At 40.3% G+C, this 17,137-nt stretch overlaps 4 protein-coding genes across 8 annotated transcripts; 3 read left to right on the top strand and 1 right to left on the bottom strand.

Annotated features, from left to right (window-relative positions):
- Positions 1-593: 593 nt before the first annotated feature.
- Positions 594-15,350, bottom strand: LOC120794286 (elongin-B-like). 2 transcript variants are annotated; one of them, XM_040135208.1, is made up of 4 exons: positions 15,240-15,350; positions 3,234-3,368; positions 2,842-2,950; positions 594-1,628 (listed from the first exon to the last, which is right to left on the bottom strand). In XM_040135208.1, the coding sequence occupies exons 2-4, from the start codon at positions 3,354-3,356 to the stop codon at positions 1,516-1,518; spliced, it is 345 nt and encodes a 114-aa protein (XP_039991142.1). In that variant the 5' UTR covers positions 3,357-3,368; positions 15,240-15,350; the 3' UTR covers positions 594-1,515. The 2 variants fall into 2 exon arrangements, with proteins under 2 accessions (XP_039991142.1, XP_039991141.1); XM_040135207.1 differs by lacking the exon at positions 15,240-15,350 and adding an exon at positions 4,234-4,363 and having other exon boundaries at positions 600-1,628.
- pkmyt1 (protein kinase, membrane associated tyrosine/threonine 1) lies at positions 4,321-9,842 on the top strand. 2 transcript variants are annotated; one of them, XM_040135194.1, is made up of 8 exons: positions 4,321-4,486; positions 5,318-5,734; positions 6,255-6,492; positions 6,602-6,905; positions 7,005-7,111; positions 7,211-7,383; positions 7,720-7,940; positions 9,083-9,842. In XM_040135194.1, the coding sequence occupies exons 2-8, from the start codon at positions 5,360-5,362 to the stop codon at positions 9,465-9,467; spliced, it is 1,803 nt and encodes a 600-aa protein (XP_039991128.1). In that variant the 5' UTR covers positions 4,321-4,486; positions 5,318-5,359; the 3' UTR covers positions 9,468-9,842. The 2 variants fall into 2 exon arrangements, with proteins under 2 accessions (XP_039991128.1, XP_039991129.1); XM_040135195.1 differs by having other exon boundaries at positions 4,322-4,486; positions 6,626-6,905.
- On the top strand, positions 10,184-12,238 carry LOC120794284 (zinc finger and SCAN domain-containing protein 4-like). Its single transcript, XM_040135199.1, has 3 exons — positions 10,184-10,478; positions 10,683-10,881; positions 10,976-12,238. Exons 2-3 carry the CDS (start codon positions 10,692-10,694, stop codon positions 11,866-11,868), a joined length of 1,083 nt encoding a protein of 360 aa, XP_039991133.1. The 5' UTR covers positions 10,184-10,478; positions 10,683-10,691; the 3' UTR covers positions 11,869-12,238.
- On the top strand, positions 13,271-16,459 carry LOC120794282 (zinc finger protein OZF-like). 3 transcript variants are annotated; one of them, XM_040135198.1, is made up of 3 exons: positions 13,271-13,424; positions 14,266-14,456; positions 14,589-16,459. In XM_040135198.1, the coding sequence occupies exons 2-3, from the start codon at positions 14,267-14,269 to the stop codon at positions 15,524-15,526; spliced, it is 1,128 nt and encodes a 375-aa protein (XP_039991132.1). In that variant the 5' UTR covers positions 13,271-13,424; position 14,266; the 3' UTR covers positions 15,527-16,459. The 3 variants fall into 3 exon arrangements, with proteins under 3 accessions (XP_039991132.1, XP_039991131.1, XP_039991130.1); XM_040135197.1 differs by having other exon boundaries at positions 13,271-13,557; XM_040135196.1 differs by lacking the exon at positions 13,271-13,424 and adding an exon at positions 13,588-14,170.
- Positions 16,460-17,137: the final 678 nt, after the last annotated feature.

Here is a 17,137-nt window from a genome sequence, read left to right as displayed (position 1 = left end):
TTAAAAACTGGACTAATAGTGCTCCTTATGTGCAGGTATTTAAAGGTTCTGTGAGTGTGTTGACAACAGATCAACATATAAGTTTTTATGTGTATATGTAATTAGTTTTGTAATTTTTTTTTTTTTTTTTTTTAAATATATTGTATTTTGGATGTTATGTTGTAGTCTGTTGGGTGGGGGGGGTGAGTTTCAGGGGGCATACGTATTGTGTACTGTATTGAGGTTGTTTTTATACATGTATGTGAATGTTGCAATACATCTTTTATATATGACTTTGAAAATTCAAAAAAAGGAAAGTTATTTAAAAATGAAAAAGACACATGCATTTCATTTAGGTGAGCTAGTTTCAGGGTTCTGGTAATGTGCATGCCGGTTCACTATCATGGCTTACTGGGGCACTTGATGGAACTGAGCCACCGTTAACATTTGTTTCACCTTTGCTTTTCCTTTTATTACAAGTCAAAATGTCTGCTGTGAAAAAAAGCCTATGGTAGCTACAGCCCGCCCAACTTCTTTAAGAGTAAACCCTTAAATTCAGTTATTTTCGGTAAATGTTACCACAAACCTGTGTTTAAAATAAAATCACTCAGCAATGTAAAAAAACAAAACAGGAAAAACTTTTAATTAAGCAAGCTTACAGTTACAGGCTATGTTTATGTGATTAGGGGAAGGTGCCACATTGATGTTGGTGACATTTGATGTATGCAATTTCAAGATTAAAGTTTAACACAAGAAAATGCTCCTCCTGTTTTTACTGTATGTCACAGACACAATGTCCTCTGACCAAAAAAATCCCTCTGCTGTCGAAGAGGAACCTGCTTTTGGTCTCAGTGCAGGAAACTTACAAAGAACTGACAAGTAATGAACCGAAGAAACAAAATGACAACATCAACAACAACATAAAAAGCAAAACATTTATCATAAAGATGTTCTTTCCTGGTATGAAATCGAATCTGAAATGTACAACAAAACTGGGTGAACTACACCAAAGAAACTTGTCAGCTGAAAGTTCATCTGTTTCTGTGAAAATAAAGTCATTGTTCTGAATTTGTTCATGCAGTTTGCCGATTCAGACACCTGACTCCTTTCCCATGCATGTTACGTCTAGGGTACTGTGACACACGACTATGCCTTCACTTTTTTTTTTTTAACCAAAATATTAATGATAATAATTATAATAACTCACACACACATACACACAATCATACTTTCCAAACCAACTTCTTCACCCAACAATTTTGAGCCAGTTGGTGCTTAAGAGTAAAGTCAAGGAGCAGAACCGCATGTGATGTGGAAATCATAAAGAGTTAAAAAAAAAAAAAATTGTGAAGCAAATTGGGGGATATTGGGATGATACCATGAAGGTAACATGGATAGGCTCGGTTACCTACAATGTTCCCATCCATCATCTGAAATTATATTATATATCCTCCGCCCTGCTAATTCTCCACTGCAGTTAATCCACACACACCCACTTCCATCCTTCCTTCCTTTGCTCGTTTCCCCTCCCTGCTATCACTGCACCGCCTGTTCGTTGGCAGTGCTACCAGAGTCCTGAGGCTTCATCACATCAGGGAGTTCTGGGGGGCTGGAAAAGGCCTCGATGTGCAGCTGCTCGAACATCTCATCTAGAGGGCAGAGGAGACAAGGAAAAATTAGCTCCAATATGACGGCAGAGCTTCACGTGGCTAAATCAGTCATGTCACAAAGTTGCTGCTGTGAACATTTACTGTGGAAAGTGTTTCTGGGTGAATATGCATCAACTCAAGCTCAAGCTAATTGAAAGTAAAAATTAATCTGGTTAATGAAACTTGGAAAAATTTGGAGCTGGGTGTTTAAGCCACAGCTTTAAGTCAGGAGGAATTTGATTACATTTGAACTAGTAAGTTTCTTTTCTGGAATCAGGGTGAATATTTTCAGACTGGCAGCTAAAACATGATTTTTTTGGTAAATCCAAACTGGAATCAGATTCAATTTTTATCAAGTCTGGAAGGTTATAAAAAAGAAATCCGTGAGACATTTTATCTTGATGTGAATCATATTTAAAACACATTCACAGTCATTACATGACTCACAATGCGCCACATTCAGTGATGTCATAACCAGAGCATAGTTAGGTGAATAAACAGCTATGGCTTTTTAACATAGGTATTTCAGCAGCAGTGTTCGAAAGTCATACAGGAAGAAATCCATTGCAGAAGAGGCAGCAATACCATTTTTCCAGCTTTTGTGATGCATTTTGGGTAAGATACAGCACAATTCCAATTTCTTTGAAGTGCAGAAACTCTTTATGCTGCACTTACTGCTATTATCTCAGTTTATATCGCTAAAGCACTCTACAGCTGTACAGCCAAAGCTGAACACAGTCATGCTCTCTGGAGACAGTTAAAGAGCATTCTGTGCAATGTAAGGAAATGACTGAATGAGGCAGAAAAGTTAGACTGAGGTATTTCAGTATAACAGAGTAAAACGACATTACACAATTACTCCCAGATGATGCTGAACATCAAAGACTGATAATTAACAGTGTAAGAGAATGGATGAGTTTAAGTATATAATGCCACAGCAACCTTATACAGATGTCGAGGTTAACAGATTAACTGGCCACAAACCGCCATCCATCATTCAAATTATTACTGACATTCAACTATTCAACTGAACAATTAAGTCTGAAACAAGACGTGTAGTATAATTCCCCACCCAGAACAGCTGGAAACAGTTGAAAAGAAGCAAAGACAGGAAACACATGATGTGCACAAAAACACCATACTATGAGGGAAGAAAAACCAACAAAAAAATCCCCGATTCTTAGAAGCAAATAAAATAACAAACTGAATTTACCATTTATGCGGAAGGCCAGACCAACTGTAGCTGGGGCTTGAGGTCTGGCAGTCTGGTTGGTGAATCCACAGTCTCCCAGAGTTTTGCTGTCCTCTAGCAACTGGTCATCCTTAAGAATGAGAGTTGAAAATGTCTCAGAATCCCCTAACAGCTTCAAAATCTCTGAATTTTCTTGAATGAATATGGAGACTGTGTCAGACATTTACAGAAAAGATTTTAATCACTGTTCTGAGACAAGTAATGTGCCACCATTGTCAGTGAGAATGCAATGCTTTATTGCATGTATTTTAACTTAACAAAGATGTATAATTAATCTCCCTAATGTTGTAATGCTGTCAGTTACGTTACAGGACTAAGTTTGGTGAAATGGAATTACTTGGCCTTTAACTCACTTTGTAGAGCCGCTGGTCTTCAGGTGGTCTTTTAAGAATTCCTTCAACAATACGCTTCAGCTCATAGACAGTGGTAGACTCCTTGGCATCTGTGAAGATTGTAGTCTTGTGACGCCGGATCATTAAGAACACGTCCTAAAAGCAGAGGACATAAAATTATGTGTTTAAAAAACAATAAAAACCACTATGTCAAAGGCAATTCCATGTGTTGTTTAATCTTGAAACTTGACAGTGGTTTTACGAAAATGTTAGTCTCAGTTTAAAACGGGATCAAGCAGGATAGTTAGTTCTGTGGCTCTGGCAACTTATAACCAAGTTAACTGACATTAACTCGTCTTAATCTGACAAAGTATCTCAGTAGGCCACGGAAGTCTTTAAAAACTGTCCACCTGGCGACTGTTTATAACACCTTACTAACTTGTATGCAAAGTGTACGTGTCCTTTTAGCGAAGACATTTTAGGGAATTTGAGTCTTTAGTTGGTTGTTTTTCCAATGCGTCCGGATACACGAGAATTAACGCTACTGGCAATTAATTGATTCATAAGCTAGCGACAAACAGTGAGCAGTGACAGGGAGACGTAGCTCCTGGCTAACGCGAAATTAGCCAACACGAACCAACCTAGAGGCTTTTGAGGGACAAAATTAGGCCTGACAGTTAACTCTAAATTAATACACATTGTATGTCTAACAATGACAGTATATGTCCAGTTGGTCTGACTAACCCAACTGTATTAGTTGGCTGACGTTACATCAGTTCCACGGTTAGCCAAGCTAAGTTACCTCGCTACAACCCCTCTCCTTGCGGATGGGAAAGCGAGGCTAACAGAGCAAACTTAGCGCTAGCTGCCTAGCAAACACGAACTGAAATAAACAGTTCTTTAACATGACATATCATTTGTTACAGCATAAATCCTTTCAACAAAGCGCTGAACGTTTTACAATATTTGTATCTTGGCACCAATCTCATAAAATTGTGGATAACAATAATAATAAAGTTACCATTTCAAGTGGTCAGCTAGCTAGCCAGTTGCGCCAGCCCTGTGTTGGTTGAACCCCAGACTGCACCGCTTGCGGATATTGCGCAATTCAGATAAGCAGTATGTATTCACGGAAGGCAGGTACGCAGCACTACGTATCATTTTCAGAATTTGGCGCCAGGTAGTTTCACGCTTGAAGGATGTACGCGCAGTTTGATTTGGACACTGCGACTATCTAAATTATGAAGACTGCCTGCGGTTAATACCGGATTATGGTCTGTGTGATAATGTTACTACATTCTGCTTTAACTGCCGCTGAACTGTCACTTACAGTACGTTATTTGAATATAAGATAGCTAGCTAACTTAGTTATGTTGATATGTTGTTGATGGCTGGGTCCGCCCTTCGTTAACGTTAGCCAACATTTGTTTTGTTTTGTGGAGGTGACATTTGTTACTGCTCAGAATAATATTAATTAGCCAAAGCTAATTCGGCAAAATAAATTACATTTACATTACAGTGCAAGACTGATGTTGTCGTTCTTGTAAATTGTTTACCCGGCTAACATTACGTTACATTCAGCGAGTCTGTCCTATCTCTTAACGCCCATAGCTATCTACAGGCTAAGAAGACTTATTCTACACGAGCTGACCGTCAAGGCATCAAGAAGACTGTATTCATGTTGGTATCAGACAGCTTGCCGTAAACTAGTTTGGCAGGATGTTCAGGATGTCAGATCGTGATAAATAAGCGTGACCAAGCCTGAATGAAAAGGCCTCATTTTACTCACTTTAATAACACAGATATAATTAGTGCCTGAACAGATTTCATTCTCTAATGGCAGCTCAGTTTTATAGCACACGTTGTCAGCGTTAAATTAATACGGTTTTGGGGAACATTTAGGTAGTAATTCTTCTGCTTTTGATCTGTGTCCAATGAGTACGAAAGATTAGTTCCCCATAATTTTAAATCAGCAACGGTCTGTGCATCAGTGGAAAAAAAGTACCCTGATCAGCCTTGAGCACTGCAAAAACGGCATTGGTACTTTCATGTTAACAGTCAGCCAAGACTGCTAGTCTTTAAAGCTTTTCTTTTGACTCTTGCAGCACACTATCTTCAGAGAAAGGAACTGAAAAAGTGCATACAGAATGTCAGTGGCAGTGGAAACAACAGTGTCCAGGGGGCCTCTCCCTCTTCCGACTCACTTCTCCCATGCAGAGCAGTCCTTCTCCCTCAAAAAGCGGCATCTCCCGTTTTCCCTGTCGTCTATGTCCAACTCATCCTACTTATCCCCTGCCCGGCTCTCACATTCTCTGCCTCCGCTGCCACCATCCAAGGGATGCCCCCCTTTGAGCAGGATGTTCCCCCAGCATCAGTCTCCTTGGACACCTCTGTCTTGTTCCCTTAGTAAGTCTCCGCCTCCGAATTCTGTATATGATCCCAGCAAACATCAGACCTATTTCAATCAGTGCTTCACTAATTTGGGCCTACTGGGAAGAGGATCCTTCGGAGAGGTCTACAAGGTGAGCAAGACAAAAATTTGTGTCTGAGTCTATATGTGTATGAAAGTGATATGATACTTACGCATTATAAGTTGCTGTATCTTTACATTAAGTAAATTTAAATGCTGCATTTTAAGGACTACAGTTTTGTGAGAAATTTGCCATAAGAGTTCAAGTTTAAGACACTTCAGACAAAAACAATACAATAAGGTTAAGAAATTAAGTCTCTAAGATGAAGAAGAAGTTTAAAGCCCATTTGAAAACTTACTACAAGCTAACAGGCATGGCCTGTTACCTTTTAACTTATCTTCTATATCCAAAAAAAACAGTCTTTACATTGGGTAAGCTTGAAAGGGAGTTATGTTCAGCAACAGTACATAAAGTCTTGACTGTTTCAACATCTGTGCTGTGGCTTTGTCTGGGGGAAGCTCACAATACAAATTTAGATATCTCTGTAAGCCTTATTTTCTCTCTGTGACCAAGATTATCATTTAGAGATCCCCAAAGACAAAACCTCAGCATTTTCTGTATTTTTTTTTAGGTGCAAAGCAACGAGGATGGTCGCCAGTATGCAGTGAAGCGGTCTGCTCATCGCTTCAGGGGTAACAGTGAGAGGAACCGGAGCGTGCGGGAAGCCAGGAACCATGAGCGCCTGTGTCCTCACCCTCACATCCTGAATTTTGTGGCAGCCTGGGAGGAGTGTGGCCGACTGTACATTCAGACAGAGCTGTGTAGCACCAGCTTGCTGCTCCATGCTGAGAACCAGCCCCCTGGCCCAGGTCTGTGTGAAAAGGACAATAATGCAGATGCTCGCATTGGCTTTTGATACACATAATGTTCTGTGCTTCTTGCTCCAGTTAAATCTCAAATCCTGGGCACTACTGACAGGGCTGTCTTTTAAAACTAATCCAGATGAGCCTGCAGCATGGGCCTACCTGTGCGACCTCCTCTCAGCACTGCAACACTTGCACGCTCATGGTTTTGTTCATCTGGACCTCAAACCCGCCAATGTCCTCATCACTGACTCTGGTCGTCTCAAGCTGGGGGACTTTGGGCTGCTGCTTGAGCTCAAACAGAAGAGTACCGAGCCTATAGACGGGAAAGTCAAAGAGGATGCTCAGGAGGGAGATCCCAGATATATGGCCCCTGAGCTTCTCCATGGGGAATATGGACCTGCTGCAGATGTTTTCAGGTACAAATACCATAAATGAGAAAATTAAATGATATTCTAAAATATGGAACTGATTGATTTAATTCAAATTAGTGCCTAAATATTGTCATTTTCATTTAGTCTCGGTGTTTCTATTCTGGAGCTTGCCTGTAATATTGAAGTTCCAAATGGTGGTGAGGGCTGGCAACAGCTCAGACAAGGCTGCCTCCCCTCAGAGTTTACCAGTGGTGAGATCGACTTTAGTTTATGTCCTCTTAAATGGTCCCTTTTTTAAATTTTTTTATTTAAATGACTTGTGTTTTTAACATTTCCATCTGTATTTGCAGGTCTGTCAACTGAGCTGCAGACAGTACTGCAGATGATGCTTGCCCCAGAGCCCTCTGAGAGACCAACAGTCTCTGAGCTTCTTGCCCTCCCCTCTGTTAGGAAACACAGGTGGAAGAGGCGCATCTATCTTATGGTTGCTGAGACTTTTCTGACTCTGGCCTCCTTCTGCCAGGTAAGGCATCTATCAAACTTTTTAAACGTTAACTTTTTGAGTTTGGATTAAATAATTAAATGTATTAAAAATGTAGCCTTGCAAAGGGTGATTTAATATGTTAGCTGACACAGTCGACAATCAGCAGCCTTTACCAAGGCAGAGGTGCAAACCAAGTACCACAATAAAGTAATATTCAAAATATAACGCTGCTTTTTGCAAAACAATTAGCTCACAAGATTTAAACAGGCTTATATGAAAATATACAACATTTAATGTAAACCCTAAACATTGAAGTGCACTTCTTCTCAGTGTTGTTGTGCCATTTGTATATTTTTCCTGGTCTTTTTCTCATAGGTGGTGGTGTGCTTCGGGTGTAGACTCCTGTCCTCCCTTCACTTGTCCTTTCTTCCTCGTTGGACCAAGCCAGTGCCCTGCACTCCTCCTAAGGACAGTTGGGACAGGGATTTAACCCTGCCCCTCAGTGCCATGCACGCTGACTCAGGTAGCCCAGAGGATGATGCAGTGTTTCTGCTGGATCCCGCAGACCCAGAGCTTTCCCCCACCTTCTCACACAGGTAGAGAATCTTTGTCTGATGTTCTTTGCAAGCTTGTAGCCCCTGCTCTTTAAATTGAATGCACAAAAGAGAATTCCTCTCTTTGGATTACTTAAGTATTTAGAACAATTTAGAGATGTCCTGATCCGATTGTAATCAGAGCGATCTGAAATACCACAATTCTATCATTTGGCTGCTGTATTTTGCTGTGTTTTGACCCCCTCAGCCTGCTAGTGTTGTAGCTCCTCTCCATTAAGACAGTGCAGTGTCCCGCTGCATAAGCCAGTGAAAATTAGCCTGTGTGAATGTTCAGACGCTGAAGTTAGAAAAATACTAATAAACATTAGAAAAGCAGTGTTGGAAACATTCAACTGCAGCTTCTCATTTTTAGCTGGTGCTGAGCGCTGAGCGTCGCTTTTGCAGGTTAAGATGGCAGTAAGTTATATCGGCTGTCAATAATTAAAGTTGATCCTGAGTAACTTGATGACAGGCCCAAATTACACTTGGCTGTTCTCGGTTTGTGTGCTCTCTGCACCCCACTCTCAGTACTTATCAAAGACAGTCTTTCAAGTGAAGAGCCCCCACTCTGTAACACCATTGTACAACCAGGAGTGACCTGAGTTTGTCTTTGTTCCAACAAATCCAACAGAGTGAGGCGTCTTCTTTCTAGCGGATCCCGCCTCGTCACTGTCAGGGGTGACATTCTCCCGATTTGAATGCATTATCATTCATATCGTATCAGTAATTTCGAGTTTGTAAGCCTTATAGTTCTGAACCCTGGCCTTCAGTATTTGGGTCGAGAAGCTCAGAAAAAATAAGGTGAGATTAAGTGGTCTACAGCTGTGTTATTTCAGTGTGTCAGATACATCAATCAACGTTAAGTAATGTAAATATAAGTTTGGGATTGGACTCGGTATCGGCAGATACCCAATATTAAAAGACTCGGATTGGGGCCAAAGAAATCTTGATTGGGACATCCATGCAAAATTTAACAAATTCATAACTTTTTTTTTTTTTTTTTTTCAAAATATCGCAGGAATGTCTTTCTTGTACAAATATCCAGAAACAGCTGCTGCGCCACGTAATTGGCCGCTGCCTTGAGCTAAATTTGTTGTTTCTGTCAGATTCCCTGCTTAATTTTGGACATTTACCCCATTTCACAGGGTCAAATCTAGACTGTCTGTGGAAAGCACATCCACTCCTCTGCCAGGTTCACCGACACACATTCATCCAAGTCCTGCCCACACACCATCTTGCTCAGATCTGGGGGACTGGTCCTCCTGTAACTTGGCTCAGACCCCCTCCAGCATCCACTCCAATGGTTCCTGCCACACACTGACCCCCAGTGCAAGCCCCACTCATGCAGAGCTTCTTTCAGACAGCATGAATGAAAAGTCCATGCAGAGCAGACACTCTTCATCCACCAAGTCCTCACAGCAACATGGTCGCAACTGGGTCCGAGCAGAGGACGCTGTACCCCGATCCAACTTTGAACCGAAGAACCTGCTCTGTCTGTTCGAGGACACAGCTCTAGAGGGACAGCCATGAAGACTGCCAGTTTACCTTCGGGGACACGGTCTTTCACTTAAAGGTGTCAGGGGAAAAACAACCTAATGTATGAATGTACTAAGTTCACTACTTAGTTTGCTTGAACTGTTTTTTTGTTTGTTTGTTTTGGGTTTTTTTTTTGCCATTTTGTAAAAGTTGTACTGCAGCTTCTTTTAACATGCATTTGAAAAAATGAATTTGGGGATAAGGCTTGAATATGTAATCAGACGATAAAGCACTTTTTATGTTTGTATAAATGCAATCTGTTGCTGAAATGACAAGTAATGGTTTATTGTTATATAAATGTTATCATTAGCTTGGTGTACTCTGAGTCATGTACCTCAAGAGTTACAAAAGAAAATAAAATGAGGAGGAAAGCAGAATCGTAACTTGTGGAATTTGTTTTTTAGTATAAGGAACTTTAAAAATACAGAAACGAGCACTTGTCGAGTTTCATGTGAATCGAAAAAGCTATTTAAACCATCAGAGACCGGGTCAATGACAGGCCCATTAATGGTGGAGGAGTCCATTTGAAAACGTCATTTTCACTGAATCAGACTGTTAAGGATATGCATCAGAGAGGATGAATGTAGATTTTTTCTTTTTTTTTTTAAGGGGGTCAATCCTACTCAGGATGTTTTCAAACGCTGTTTACTTATTAACCAGTAGGTGGCAGCAACGCACCTCCTGGATTCCAGCCGCCGTAAAAACCCAGGAAGGGGAGGTTGTGCGTGGTAACGTGTAGTGCACCCAAAAATACTCGCCGCTATTGAGCTATGTATTTTCCAAACCGTTTTTGGACTCCGACAAGGTTTAACGGGTATAATAGCGAAAGGCGTCGATCCTGAATGGACATCCTGGTCTGCTGTGTCCTGAGGATTCTGCAACCTGAATGCGAGTATCTGCGTGAATGTGAATATTGTAAACAATGAACGCTTTCATCCCGATCAGATAATCTGGGATTCATCCAAGACTGCAACCGTATTTCATGGGAACCGCATTAGATTTAAGGTTTGCTCCTTTTCTCTCTGTTAAGAATTGTTAATAAAAAACAATATTTATATATATATATATATATATATATATATATATATATATAATTTTATATATATATTAATTATATATATATGTTGCTCTTACAATGGCTCTTACAATGGCATATTAAATATGCAGACACTGATCAGTACCTCCATTTTTTTTTTTTTTAATTTTCAGTCCATAAAGATGTCCAAAATTGAGCGTCTCAATGCCCGATTGGAAAAGCTGCTGTCTAAAGTGGTGCGGGAGGTTCTGGATGTGGTGAAAGAGACTGTGTCAGAGTACCAGGAGAAAACAGCCAGAACACAGAGAGAGAACCAGAGTCTCAAGAGGAAGCTGCAGGAGCTCCAGGATAAGATAAACCTGGAGAGCAGTGGTAAGAAACCACAACTAAGCACTTGTGCCCAAAGACGTTGAGAGTGATAAAATATTAGTCTATTTTATGGTTCATTATCTTTGTTTACTTGCAGGGACTGTGCCACAAATTTCCACTGCAACCCAGCAGGGCAAGGTGGAAGAGAGACAGAGAGAAGAGCTGGAAAAGGACATTGATCTCCTCCCTACTGATAAGGACATTGCAGATTCATTTGAAGACCTTGACTGTGAAGCATCCATCACATCAATAGCCACCCCCTGTCTCTCCCCTAAAGCTGTGATAGGACCACATTTAGCTGGTGATAACTTGTACAATCCAAGAACTCTTAAAACTGAGAATGATAATGGACTGTCAACACCAGCAACAAATCATGTAGACCCCATTATTACTATTGAAATCAATGAAAATGATTCTGATTTACCCTTTAAATCAAATGAGATGAAAGTAGAGCCCACATCGGATGAAGACACCATTCGCGAACGTACAAATTATTTTCATGTCAATGCTGCAACGAGCTCTACATCCTTAAACAGAATAAACCTAGAACCTCCTCAAATCAATTTAGGACTCTACAGTTCGTCAGGGGTTGTCTTCAGCCTGGGACAAAATGGCATAGAAGAGACACTAACTCAAAGATACACTAACACAAATAGTGTTAGTGCAGAAAAACAACATAACACTCTAACAAACACTAAAGCGGCCGGTTCAGACTCCGGAGGTTTCCAGAGAAACATCAGAAAGCACTACAGCTGCTCGCTGTGTGGTCGCACCTTCAGGCACGCAGGTGACTTCAAGAAACACAACAGGGTGCACACGGGGGAGAAGCCGTACTGCTGCTCGGTGTGTGGGAAGCGCTTCAGTCAGTCGGGCTACTTGACGGTGCATCTGCGCTACCACACAGGAGAAAAGCCTTTTGGCTGCAGTCATTGTGGCAAAAGTTTCAGCCACTCGAGTAACATGAAAAAACACCAGCAAACTCATCTGTGAGGCTGCTGTGTTTTTGCAAAGCTGGTCTTTAAGCTGCCGTAGAAGGATAATGCAAGGTGCAAAGTGCGCGAGCGTCTTTTTGGAGGTCAGCTGAGCGAACTGCAATGGTGTTTATAAAAATAATGTAGCTTCATGGAAAAGTTATTTATTACATGATTAATTGTGCCTTCTTTTATCAAAGTAGAACAAGCCTTTTGTAGAGCACGTCAAATTCAAAAGTGGAAGCACAATCAAACTATTCCTACTGTTCCTGCCTTACTGATGTTTGTCAGATGTTAAGAAGTTTGTTTACTGTGTTACTTTCTGTATCCTGGAGCTTGTATGAACCTCCACATACATTTCTAAATCAAATAAATGTATTTGGTACTTCTGTATGGTAAATTATTCTGTATTGCCAATAACAAGATACGTTTACACTGATCCTATACAATCTGAATCCAAAAAATAATTGTGTGCAAAGGGGGCAGAGTAATTAATAGTCATTCCTGCTTTTAGAGCACCTCTATCAGCAAGGAGATGGATTCATGTGTAAATCTTAAAAACTTGCCCTTTCTGCCAAAACTAAGCCTGTGTCATCATCATCTGCTACTCCATTGCTGATCTGACATCCTATGAGAATGTCAAGCATAAGTGGCTTCCAGAGGTTAAACACCATCGCCCTAATGTGCCTATTCGCCCTGTGGGAACTAAGAGTGACTTGCATGAGGTCCAGCATGTCCTATAGAAACTGGAGAAACAGAATCTGACCACACTCACCCAGCAGCAGGAAACAACAATGGCAAGGCAAATTGAGGCTGTTAATTATCTTGAGTCTGCTTCCATCAACCAAGACAGACTGGATGAGCTGTTTGATGAGGCTGTGCAGGCCTTTCTCAGTCATTCGGCTCCCACCAAGAAACCTTGTGGAGTCTTGGAAGTTATAGTTTCATATAATTATTTTATTTTGATGTGATAAAGTACATCTTTGAATGTGCTTTTCTGTTTGTTTCTGTGCATATACAAGGATTCATGTGCTTGGGTAAGTGTATGGGAATATCATGTTTGCACTTCAGGCAGATATAGGCGTACATGGCGTACATAGGCGTATAGAAGTGCATTATGTTACAGTTAAATTGTTGAGATTTTACTTAATACACCTTATTACACCTTAATACACCTTTATTTATTTATTTATTTATTTAATTTGGGTTTTTTTTGTACTGTTACCATGTGTAATTTTAAAACCGAATTTAATATTAGAACATAGCCGGGGTCATTTTTCCTGTAACATTGTATTGGCAGTATGAGTAGGAGGTGAAGTTAACTGCTCGAGGTCGGATGTCAAATAAACAAAAGAGTCATATTATCAGTATTAATTAGTAAACTCGGGCTTTTATTTTGAAACCCCCCGCACAGTGAAAGCGAATCAGGGTCTGCTTCCGGAGGCCGTGGCTTGTTATGATGCGTTTTTGTTTGCTCTCCGAATATTGTTTACAGTGGTTAAATCTTGTTTTTATTAGTTAAGGGGACTCAACATTAATTAAAAGTATAAGTTTTGCTAATACTGTAGGCACATGGTGGGTTTTTTGGAGCTCTGGGATGTTTAAAGGGAAAACGATAACGTATACGGTGTTAGCTAATGTAGCTAACGTTCGCTATCCACGTTAGTAACGTTTCAACTTAGCCGCTAACTTCAGGACTAGCTTGCAGGTACTGCAGCTCTAAACAGGCCTAGCTATGGAACTGACAGTAGTTTAACTGGAGTCAATAATCACCTGTTTGTTTTATTTTAAGTTAATATCAAATGAACACGTAGCGGTAATGTTGAACATGACATTACCTTACAGGGACTTTAACTTAGGAAACATTTCATTTAATTTGTAATTAATGTACAGCCCACTTGTAAATACACTGAACAAATGACTGCAGAGCACCCAGGTTTAGCCTGGTATGACAGAGAATAATTTAACCATCAAACAATTAAATTAGACTATGTAAAAGATTTTAAAGCTCAAACCAAGATTGGATGTACAATAGCAGTTTCCAAATCAGTGTTAAGTGGGAAATCTGGAACCTACACTGAAATGACTTGCACATATTCTATAGTTTTTTAGGTTTGGGAGATTTTTGTGCTTTTTAAATTCTTATTTAGCTTGCCAACATTTAAACTGAATGTTGATACCCTATGTAATAACAGTAAAAGTTATGACCAGTCGATGAAAGAACAATTTCTCAAGATTCCAAAGTTGCCCAATACTGTGGGTGAATGGATATGTATTTAATCAACCAACTGCTGAGTTTTTTCGTCCATAATCATTATTATGTAATGACAAACGTGTACATCATTGCTCATTTTGCAGAGAGTTATGCATAATTGATCCACAGTCATTTCTTACCCTGAGTGCTGTTTCATTTCAGGATGTCTAAACTTGAACGTTTGAATGCTCGTGTGGCCAAGCTACTGGCTGAAGCGGTGCAGGAGGTTCTGGAGGTTGTGAAGGAGACGGTGTCAGAGTACCAGGAGAAAACTGCCAGAACACAGAGAGAGAACGAGAGTCTCAAGAGACGACTGCAGGAGCTCCAGGACAAGATAACAAAAGAGAGCAAAAGTGGGTACAAGCGTAATCATATTGGGATGTTTATCATGACAGATAATGCAACAGTCCCATTCTGGCTGAAGTTTTTTGATGAGTTACTAAATAAAAATAAAACACTCCTTGATTTGATCTTCATTTTCACAGCTGTTCTACCTGCAAGTGGACCATTGCCTGAAGAAAAACAAGGCACAGACAATCACGACTTGAGCCTCGCTGAGAGGCACGACTCAGGCATCACTCTCACAGAGCAAAAGCCAATAAGCAGCCACAGTCCTGACCACGACGTAAAGCAGGAATGCAAAGAACAAGAAAGCTACAATAATACTGAATCACAACATGAGTGTAACTTAGCACAAACATCAACAGAACATTGCAAAGAACAACCTGAGGAAAGGACACATGTTATCGACGAGGCAGTGACTGTCCAAACATTACACAGTGCAAACAGGGACACCAGTTCTGTCTCATCTAACAATCCGCACAGTACTTGCTCCAGTAGTCCGCTTGGGGTAACCCTGGCTACAATCAAAAGAGAACCAGAGCCAACAGACTGCATGAAATCAGAACCGCTGCCTCTTCAAGAACAATATACTGGATGTGTGGATTTAAGCTGCAACTCCTCTCGTCAGAACTCTGCTGAGACTCTCAGGCCACAAGTTGGCACTGAACCTTACGGTCTTGTCTTTGTCCACCCAAATCACAGCATACCTAGAAGGCATGGATTTGTAAAAACCAACAGGGCTGCCTTTGATGTGAGAAAAATCAGGAGGGAGCACTTTAGGGGAGATGACTCACACTTATGTGTTGTATGTGGAAAGACGTTCAGCAGGGTCGGGAACTTGAGAATCCACCAGCGTTGTCATACAGGAGAGAAGCCATATGGCTGCATACAGTGTGGGAGGCGTTTCAGTCAGGCCGGAGACCTGAAAAAACATAAGAGGGTGCACACGGGGGAGAAACCATACTACTGCAACCAGTGTGGAAAGAGCTTCAGTCGAGGGGAGAATCTTAAAAGACACCAAAAGATCCACATTGGAGAGACACTGCAGTTACAGCAAGCGTGGAGGGAGCAACAGTTGTGATTGTAATATTAGACTCATAATCTCATTAAAGTCAGCACACTTAGTTTGTGGAGAATCTGTGAATGATAATTCTTTGGTCTGTTTTTTTAAATCATAAACGACAGAATACATGAAAAGGCTACTCTCCTGTAACTATTTGGGAATTGTTACAAGGAGTTATTTGCTGTTTAGGATTTTCTGTCACTTGTGTGCTAAGTACACAAGTCTGTCCTTCTAAAAGACCTTTTCACAGCAAATATTTTGACATTTCCTAACATGAAAAGCACTGCATTCAGTTTAGGTGAGTTAGTTCCAGTGTCCTGGTATTGTGCATACTGGCTCACTGTCATTGCGTACTGGAATGGAGCCATTGTTAACGAAATTTGTTATACCTGTGCTTTCCCTGCTATGACAAATTAAAATGTCTGCTGTGAAAAAGTCTATCATGATAAAACAGGACTGTAAGAGGTAATCACCTTCCCGAACAGGCTGAGCCTTTACAGATGGAGATGCAGTGATAAAAAGGCATCAGTATCTAAATTGATTTCTAACCAATATAATTTTTAGCTGACAAGATTTGGGAAGCTGTGGAATTTTTCCCAATATAACTGTTAAATTAGCAAAAGAGTTTGAGTGATAAAGTTTTGGATTTTGGGAAAAAACAAAACAAAACACATGCTTCAAAGGTCCTGCACACCCATGACATGCATACAGGTGATTTCACTTATTTTGGCTATTTAGATGTTCCCTCGGGACTTTATGACATCACCCCTCACTCTCGTGTTACCTTAGTTGCACCTGCTGGTGAACAAAAAGTTACCCACTTCGGTACAATTATCATTCCTATTAGTAGAAATAGTTTTGTCAAGTCTAATCAGCCAGAATAAGTGAAAACACCTGGTGCTTTTGAGATGTTAGACATTGACATCTGCTTTAAAAAAAAAAAAAAAAAAAGCCATGCATCTCTACTTTGCAGTAGCAACTAGTATTGGTTTTGGACTAAACTAATGTATATCCACCGAGCCTTTGGTCTACAGAGCAGGTTTAAAACAGTCTAAGTTAACAATGTGTTATATAGTGTAACACCTTTGTTGGTCAAGTACATAATGTTTTCTCTCATGTTAAATCAGTGAATGATAAAGACAATGATTGAAACTTATTCAGTTTTTAAAATCTGAATGGCTTGAATGTCATTAAATTTGTCTGATTGTCCTGAATGAGTGAAAATTGCTTTTTGCTGCATATATTTATTGCAGATGTGTTTTGTTATGTAGGTTTGAAAAAATAGAGTTTATACTGAAAAAGTAATAAATTAATTGATTACCACCACAAACGGCTCAACGAGTGACGTTTCAAGCAAACATTGTCTCATGGCCTAATTAATTAAAAAGCAATAACAGACAAACATCAGCTTACACGTGGATATGTGCCATTTTTACTTCACATGTTATTTGGGTTGAGTAATATTATAAGGCTAGAATGTGTAAGAAAGGATGTGCATCCATTTGACTTTACACAACAGATGGAAGGGATTTTCACAGAGGAACCAACACAGAGCACTGACTGCACAGCACACTGACACAGCAACTGCAACCCCTACACTGCTCACCCCCCTGACCCCCCCCCAACCCA

Source organism: Xiphias gladius, chromosome 9 (assembly GCF_016859285.1).
Source record: "Xiphias gladius isolate SHS-SW01 ecotype Sanya breed wild chromosome 9, ASM1685928v1, whole genome shotgun sequence".
Taxonomy (NCBI): domain Eukaryota; kingdom Metazoa; phylum Chordata; class Actinopteri; order Istiophoriformes; family Xiphiidae; genus Xiphias; species Xiphias gladius.
The sequence above is the reverse complement of the archived record's forward strand: the minus strand, read 5'-3'. Positions and strand labels throughout refer to the sequence as shown.

Excerpts from the sequence above, each read along its gene's own strand:
- LOC120794286 (XM_040135207.1), bottom strand. Across the intron at positions 2,951-3,233 it reads AAGACCAGCGGCTCTACAAA|GATGACCAGTTGCTAGAGGA; the intron begins GTGAGTTAAAGG and ends CTCATTCTTAAG. Across the intron at positions 1,629-2,841 it reads TCTGGCCTTCCGCATAAATG|ATGAGATGTTCGAGCAGCTG; the intron begins GTAAATTCAGTT and ends TCTGCCCTCTAG.
- pkmyt1 (XM_040135194.1), top strand. The coding sequence starts at position 5,360 with ATGTCAGTGGCAGTGGAAACAACAGTGTCCAGGGGGCCTCTCCCTCTT. Across the intron at positions 5,735-6,254 it reads CCTTCGGAGAGGTCTACAAG|GTGCAAAGCAACGAGGATGG; the intron begins GTGAGCAAGACA and ends ATTTTTTTTTAG. Across the intron at positions 7,112-7,210 it reads CCCCTCAGAGTTTACCAGTG|GTCTGTCAACTGAGCTGCAG; the intron begins GTGAGATCGACT and ends CTGTATTTGCAG.
- LOC120794284 (XM_040135199.1), top strand. The coding sequence starts at position 10,692 with ATGTCCAAAATTGAGCGTCTCAATGCCCGATTGGAAAAGCTGCTGTCT. Across the intron at positions 10,882-10,975 it reads GATAAACCTGGAGAGCAGTG|GGACTGTGCCACAAATTTCC; the intron begins GTAAGAAACCAC and ends GTTTACTTGCAG.
- LOC120794282 (XM_040135196.1), top strand. Across the intron at positions 14,457-14,588 it reads GATAACAAAAGAGAGCAAAA|CTGTTCTACCTGCAAGTGGA; the intron begins GTGGGTACAAGC and ends TCATTTTCACAG.